An 8,137-nucleotide genomic window follows, 5' to 3' on the forward strand; every position below is an offset into this window, starting at 1 on the left:
ATGTTCTCATTTGTTCTGACTGACTGTGGTGTTTTGATTCCAGGAGCTGTTGGAGAAACTTAAGGAAGCAGAGGACAGCCACGGGACACTGCAGGCAGAGTGTGACCAGTACAGAATGGTCCTGGCTGAAACAGTGAGTACCTACAACAACCCAACACGCCCAGTTGGTTTACACATCGGCATATCTAGAACCCTCAAATTAAAGTCTGGCTCTTGAAACCAGTTCCACTGCTTTTTTCATTATTCCCTCTAATTAGGGACTGATTTAGACCTGAGACATCAGGTGGGTACAATTAATTCTGGTAGAACACAAAACCAGCAGTATTTTGGACCTCGTAGTGTAAGATTTGAATACCCCCGCTCTAGATACTTAAAAATGGGCCTACAACATAAGACAATTACATGTTTGTGTGAGTGAGAGACGGGTGTAAATGGGGGATATATCTACTGAATTTATCACCCAAAACCTGCATCTATAAAGATGTGAAATTTGACCTCAAGTAATACCTTCTCTTGCATAAAAATACAAGTGTGTGAGTGGGCGAGAGAGCGAGTTGTGGTCTACAAGATTTCATCCGGTAAAATTTCAAATACAGAAATACTCACACTATCATGTGTCTGTCTCTCCACAGGAAGGAATGCTGAAGTGCCTTCAGAAGAGTGTAGAGGATGAGGAGCTGGTGTGGAAATCCAAGATTGCTGACTCTGAGGACCAGTTGAAGAAGGTGAAGAAGCAGTGTAATATTGTGTGCTCTTTGTGTGGCCCTGCAGTGTATTAGTGGGCGTGGCCAATGTTGCAGTCTCCGACCCAACATTTTACAGGCTCTTTTCTTGGCCAAGAGACAATGTTTCTGTTTGAATGCAAATTTCCTGAAATTCTTCACATTTTGCCATTGCTTATGCTGTGTTCTTATGCTATCTGAGTGACTCAAACATTATGACACAATCAATGGGGGCCCCATGCCAGGACATATTTGGGATTTTAGATTCTCTCTGACTGTCTAGTTTTTATTGGTGATTGTTACTTCTCAAAGATGATCTCATTTAAAAAATATATAGCTCTATATACCAAAACCAGATAAATATATTCTCTACATAGTCGTTTAAGTTTACACTGAAAAAATTTACATCCTGAAAATGACCACAAATGTATTTTTAAAAAGCACCCCGCCACTGCTCAATGATTATTGGGGAAACACTGCCATGTTCTAAACCACACCCTCTCTACTCACACTAGGCCCTGGAACAAGTGCACACTCTGAAGGAGACTGCAGAGAGCTTGAAGGCAGAGAACCAAAGCATAGAACAGGTATAAATATCAGGCTGATTTCAACTACAGTCCAGTAGGTGTGTAGTGCTGGACTGGTACTGTCTGTACTGAATTGTACTTAAGTAATGGACTCCTTAATCTCCTCTCCCTCCAGCTGAAGGATCAGTTGATGCTGTTGGAAGCCCAGTTGGAGAAACAATCCGAGACCGTCCCGACAGAGGAGGAAATGGCACCGGTACACATCTACATCCATACAGTACACCATAGGTACACTAGCTATACACATCTACACCCATACAGTACACCATAGGTACACTAGCTATACACATCTACACCCATACAGTACACCATAGGTACACTAGCTATACACATCTACACCCATACAGTACACCATAGGTACACTAGCTATACACATCTACACCCATACAGTACACCATAGGTACACTAGTTATACACATCTACACCCATACAGTACACCATAGGTACACTAGCTATACACATCTACACCCATACAGTACACCATAGGTACACTAGCTATACACATCTACACCCATACAGTACACCATAGGTACACTAGCTATACACATCTACACCCATACAGTACACCATAGGTACACTAGCTATACACATCTACACCCATACAGTACACCATAGGTACACTAGCTATACACATCTACATCCATACAGTACACCATAGGTACACTAGCTATACACATCTACACACATACAGTACACCATAGGTACACTAGCTATACACATCTACACCCATACAGTACACCATAGGTACACTAGCTATACACATCTACACCCATACAGTACACCATAGGTACACTAGCTATACACATCTACACCCATACAGTACACTATAGGTACACTAGCTATACACATCTACACCCATGCAGTACACCAGGTTTTGGGACTGGGGAAAATAGGGAATGGGAATCAATCCCCACAAGGTTAGTTAAACAAGACTGTGTGTGCTTGCCCCTGTCTCCTGTGGTCCTGACAGAAAATGCAGTGGGCTGCCTGTTGAGGTCTACTTAGTATGTATCACAATTCTCCCCCTCCCCTCTTGTCCCTAACCCTTGGAGCTTCCTTTTCCAGGTCAGAGGTCAGCTGAGCGAGGCGATGATGTGTGCTCAGAGCCAGGTGGTAGTCCCTGAAACCAGGGCACAGAACAGCCAATCAGAGCCTGAGGTCAGAGTGCACCGGAGGTTATCGGTCATGGGGCACCCTTCACTGCTTGTCTGTTCTACTGGGGGGGTACTAGACTTTCTGGAAACTGGTCACTGGACAGCAATGGTTACCACAACCAGGGAATAGAGAGATATACAAATACTACTGGCTGATGTCATGACCATAGACAGCAGCCAGAGGTTTTAAAATGTTCTAGTAATGGCAGCCATCTTGACATGTCATAAATAGGGACTAACTCATAAATAAAATGACTCGATTTTATTTCTATGGACTATATTCTAAATGAGTATCTCTCCTGCTGCTAAACCATGTATCTGTGGAGTTGGGATCCATTTGATCACAGTAGAAAAGTACCCTGTTCTCTTACTGACACATTTACATTTAAGTCATTTAGCAGACGCTCTTAACCAGAGCGACTTACAAATAGACACATTTTGATTGATAAAAACATTACAGCAACACAAGAAACAGAAGGGTAATCTGGTCGTCAAGATAGTCAACACACACTAACTCCAGACTGTGTTTGTCTATAGTCTGTCCAGTCTTCTCCATACACAGCTAACTCTAACCATGGTGTGTATTTAACCAGCCCGTGTGTGTTGACTACCAGCTGTAGCTAACTCTAACCATGGTGTGTGTTGACTACCAGCTGCAGCTAACTCTAACCATGGTGTGTGTTGACTACCAGCTGCAGCTAACTCTAACCATGGTGTGTGTTGACTACCAGCTGCAGCTAACTCTAACCATGGTGTGTGTTGACTACCAGCTGCAGCTAACTCTAACCATGGTGTGTGTTTAACCAGCCGGTGTGTGTTGACTACCAGCTGTAGCTAACTCTAACCATGGTGTGTGTTGACTACCAGCTGCAGCTAACTCTAACCATGGTGTGTGTTTAACCAGCCAGTGTGTGTTGACTACCAGCTGTAGCTAACTCTAACCATGGTGTGTATTTAACCAGCCGGTGTGTGTTGACTACCAGCTGCAGCTAACTCTAACCATGGTGTGTGTTTAACCAGCCAGTGTGTGTTGACTACCAGCTGCAGATAACTCTAACCATGGTGTGTGTTGACTACCAGCTGCAGCTAACTCTAACCATGGCGTCTATCACTCTCATCTTAGCATGATCACTCACTCATTGGGTTCAGTTTCCCACTGATTTTAGATTTTTCACTGAAGGAACCACACTGTTTGTTTTGGACATGACGCTGTGTCTTGCCTGGTGTGGAGTGAAGTGGGCACTAACATGACACAGGGTGGTGTGGGGGTGTGCAAGTCACAACATTTCATAGTGCTTTTACATGCTTTTATCTATTTTTGTCTGTCGCAAGGAGGAACACACAACATCTCTAGTGTCCGTACAGATATTCATCTTATACTATATTTTCTGCAGCTCAAGGTCCAGTCCCAGTTGAATCAGACCACAGAGGAGTTTGAACAGGTACGAAACTCTCCCACCCTTCACTACATACCAACTGGAAGAGGCTAGCTCTTGCTAGCAAGTTTGACATTGGCTAACAACAAAATTGCCTAGTTAGACACAGCGATTTGTCGGTTCGACTGTATGTTTGACTGTTTCTTGTTTCTCTGACTGACTGTTTTGTCTTGATTCCCCACCCCCAGGCTCAGAAGACGGTTGCAGAGCTCCAGGCTCAGCTGGACCTGCTGAAAGAGGCAGGAGACTCCCCACAGGCTGACACAGAGGACGTAGCCCAGCTAAAGGTACCCACATAGCGCTGAACATGACCCTTGGCTTTGTTCATCAGGACACAATGCTGTGGAGCTTTCAGATAGAACTTTGTTATGTAGAACAAACATGCCTCTCTGACATGTAGAATAAAAATAGTAATCATGTTGGCTCTATTCATTACATTTCTAACCCTAACCCTGCAACATTGGACAACGTTTGCCTGCTAAATGTGGACCAGGGCCAGTATTCATCAAGCGTCTCTGAATAGGAGTTCTGATCTAGGATTTATAAATCTCTCTGGGGTGAGGACTCTAGTGCCCAAATGCCTGTTTTAGCATGGGCACCGCCATTGAGGACTTTTACAATTTTAAAGTAGTCAACTGGGAGGGACTTATTATTGGTCAAGGAAGGATCACATGATTCCATCCAGGTCATCAGAAGGAATCAGCCAATGAATCATACTCTTGAGCTAACATTCCATAACTATAGGTGGCAATAAATCACCAACCTTGGCTTTATACCTGTTCAAGCAACACACTCCAGGTGGCAGTATGCTCCATTAAAGTTAGTTTACCAGCTCATAGAAGTAGTAGAAGAACAAATTGACTCATTCAAAATGGATCCTGAATAGCGCTACCCATGCTGTCACAGATGCTATAATGGGAAATACAGTAGCCTATTCAATGCTGCGATCGTTATACATCTCTATGGGTCACCCCTGTCCATTCACTATAGTCTAAAAGGAAAAACTGATCCTAGATCAGCACTACTACTCTGAGACGCTTTATGAATACATGCCCTGGTCCGAACTGAAGCCGATGGCGGTTGTGTGAGGTCCGAAGGATCACCTTCTGTCCCTCTTCTTTTCTCCTCAGGAGCGCCTGCAGAAAGAGAGAAAACTAATCAAAGATCTTGGCCAAGCAGCCACCAAACTCCAGCAGCTCTTAAAGTCCACTCAGGAGCAGCTTGCCAAAGAGAGGAACAAACACTGCACACTACAGGACCACTCTGATGAGACCAAGGTGGCCATGACAATCTATTACTCATTTATTATGCTAAGGTTGTGGGTTCAATTCCCACAGGGATCACATACCCAAAATCAAAATGTATGCACTCACTGTACTGACAGTTGTTTTGCATATCTGTGTCTGCTTAGTGGAATACAGAGTAAAATATTTATTATTATTATTATTGCACACTTAGCCTGAATGACTACAGTAATACTGTTTTGAACTGTTGCATGGGTGTGGTTATGTCATGTCTTTTCTATATTTTTTTGTAATGTCCGTCTGATTGTTTTGATTGATTCATGTATTTATTGTTTGGGTGTGGTTGTAAATGTGTATTTTTGTGTCTGACTTTCAGAGCACAGTGCTGAAGGAAGGAACATCTGTTTAAGAGACTGAAGACAAGACATTAAAACATTCCAAAAAGGCCTTCATATGATTACTATTACCATAGTTGTGCATTCCAAAACCATTCTTATTTCTTTGTACTGTAGTAGTTGATTTCTAGCAACTCCTGTAAGAATCAAAGGACCTGTTTCCCAGACACAGATGCATGGTCAATGGAGAATCTCCATTTAAAATAACTTTTTAGTCCAGGACTAGGTTTAATCTGTGTCTGTGAAACCGGACCAAAATGTTTAGCTATTGCTATGAACATTTCATTGTATGATCTCTGATGAGGAAAAACAGACTATGCTGCAAACAAAACTTTGTTGAAGAAAAAGCTCCATTCCATCAATGACTCTGGCTATGTCAGAAGTTATACCTAATACTAGCTTTGGTCCAGGGCATTAGTGCACATTCCTCCACTACGCCCTGTATCACTATCGATTAACGCCCTGGACCAGAGTTAACCTATTACCTACTCTGCCTTATATTCACAATGCTGCCCCCCCCCCCCCCAACCAGAGTCCAGTGTTAAAAGGGAAAACAATTGTGCGTTAACGCGTACATCGACCTGTGCAATTACTTTGACTGTATCCAAAATGGCACCCTATTCCCTATATAGCACACTACCTTTGACCAGGGCCCTCGACGAAACGCAATGGGCCCTTGGTCAAAAGAAGTGAACTATATAGGGAATAAATATGGTGCCACTTTCGGACACTCCTTTTGTGTGTGTCTTTTCTAAGAGGTTGGTTGAATGGTGGGTAGATTTTATGGTACACACAATGGATGGGTGAATGCAATACAGTGAGTGCCTCCTTCAGTACTGTGTGCGCAGTAGCTGGCTGCCAACACACATGAATGACTTTGATAAAGAATAAACTACAATGTAGCTATGTGTAATGACTCAGTCCTGCTTGAACCTGTTGTTGACATTTAAAAAAAGGATTGATGAAAGAAACCTTGTGGCTGTTCCAGAAAGCATGATTGTTACATTAGCCAGCTAATATTGATAAACATCCAGCTAATTTGGATAAACTGCCACAAAACGGCCACACAATCAGAGGCTATGCTACAGGACTTCTTTGCTAGCACTGACAGGTATATGTTCTGGGACTCCGCTGATAGCATCGACGAGCTAACCACCTCCATCACAGGCTTCATTATGAAATGCATCACCGACGTTGTCCCCACAGTGAATGCTCGCTGCTTCCTCGATCAAAAGCCCGGGATTAACACCGAGGTTGGAGCTAAAATAAAGGACAGGGCTATGTATTGCAGCCAACCCTGAAGCTACAGCTGAGGACACAAACAAGTACAATAAATCCCTCTACAACCTCTGCAGAGCCATCAAACAAGCAAGGACGATATAGGAACAGGGTGGAATCCTATTACACTGACTAAAATGCCGCATTTGGGGCTCCTGAGTGGCACAGCGGTCTAAGGCACTGCATCTCCGTGCTAGAGGCGTCACTACAAAACTTGGTTCGATCCCAAACTGTATCACAACCAGCTTGAGTCCCATAAGGCGCCGCACTATTGGCCCAGCATCGGGAGGGTTTGGCTGTGGTAGGCCGTCATTAACTTGCCTAGTTAAATAAAATGTCAGGGGCTACAGTCCATTAAGTCCTTAAGAGTCCAGTGAAGCACCAGTGTGTCAATCAAAGTAACAAAAAAAATCCCCATCGAAATCTGGAAATGTAAACACTCAATCCATCCCATCTGCCTATGTCAGCTTTCTGCACCTGCGGTGGAAGGTGGACGAGCTACAGCGGTGTTAGTCAGACCATGAAACATCCCGAAAATCGGTCTTCTCACGAAAACGTCTGACAGCGTCTGAATGGTAATATGACCACTATATGGAAAGATAACTCGCAAACATAATAGTATTCTCCAATTTGCTCTTCATCCTCCCGAAGTGTCCCTGAACTATGGAGGTAGTTTTGTGCTAACAAAATTAACCGGTTAAATGTGTAAAAAAAAAAACTACAACATTTCCTGAGCTTCCTTATATCTCCTAAATATAGGACGAACACTTCAAAAGCGTATTTTTTGAATGTATGTTTTGCCATTTTTTGAATGTTATTCAAAGAGTTTCTATGGGCTACAGTAGTAAAAGTCTAATTCAATATTTTAACAAATCATTTAAAATAAAAAGATATTGATAGCCGAAGAATTCCTAAAATTCAAAATAATATTTTATTGGTCACATAATACAACCGGTGTAGACTTTACCATGAAATGCTTAATTACGAGCCTATTCTCAACATTGCAGAGTTAAAAAGTTAGACAAATATTTTCTAAATATAAAAGGAAATAGTAATAGAATAAAATAACAAGGCAAAATACAAGGGGTATCAGTACAGTCAATGTGCAGTGGCATGAGGTAATACAGTATGTAGATGTAGGTAGAGCTAAAAGTGACAAGGCAATCAGGATATACAGTACCAGTCAAAAGTTTGGACACACTTACTCATTCCAGTTTTTTTTCTACCATTTTTCTACATTGTACAATAATAGTGAAGACATCAGTGGGTCAGAAGTTTACATACTGCCTTTTGGAGAAATGCCCTCTGGTCTGATGAAACA

At 42.5% G+C, this 8,137-nt stretch overlaps 1 protein-coding gene across 8 annotated transcripts in view; it reads left to right on the top strand.

Annotated features, from left to right (window-relative positions):
* Positions 1-6,446, top strand: part of LOC135512047 (ribosome-binding protein 1-like) — a 54,675-nt gene extending 48,229 nt beyond the window's left edge. For 3 of the 8 annotated variants that reach the window (XM_064933646.1, XM_064933648.1, XM_064933647.1), the window contains 9 exons: positions 44-133; positions 633-725; positions 1,238-1,309; positions 1,425-1,505; positions 2,375-2,467; positions 3,858-3,905; positions 4,088-4,186; positions 5,030-5,176; positions 5,520-6,446. In XM_064933646.1, coding sequence (XP_064789718.1) covers positions 44-133; positions 633-725; positions 1,238-1,309; positions 1,425-1,505; positions 2,375-2,467; positions 3,858-3,905; positions 4,088-4,186; positions 5,030-5,176; positions 5,520-5,552 — 756 coding nt within the window. In that variant the 3' untranslated portion in view covers positions 5,553-6,446. Of the gene's footprint in view, positions 1-43; positions 134-632; positions 726-1,237; positions 1,310-1,424; positions 1,968-2,374; positions 2,492-3,857; positions 3,907-4,087; positions 4,187-5,029; positions 5,177-5,519 lie in introns of those variants that run through there. The other 5 variants (XM_064933649.1, XR_010451361.1, XM_064933651.1 and 2 more) reach the window with 5 other exon arrangements.
* Positions 6,447-8,137: the final 1,691 nt, after the last annotated feature.

The sequence above is a fragment of the Oncorhynchus masou genome, chromosome 24 (genome assembly GCF_036934945.1).
Source record: "Oncorhynchus masou masou isolate Uvic2021 chromosome 24, UVic_Omas_1.1, whole genome shotgun sequence".
In the NCBI taxonomy this organism is placed as follows: Eukaryota; Metazoa; Chordata; class Actinopteri; order Salmoniformes; family Salmonidae; genus Oncorhynchus; species Oncorhynchus masou.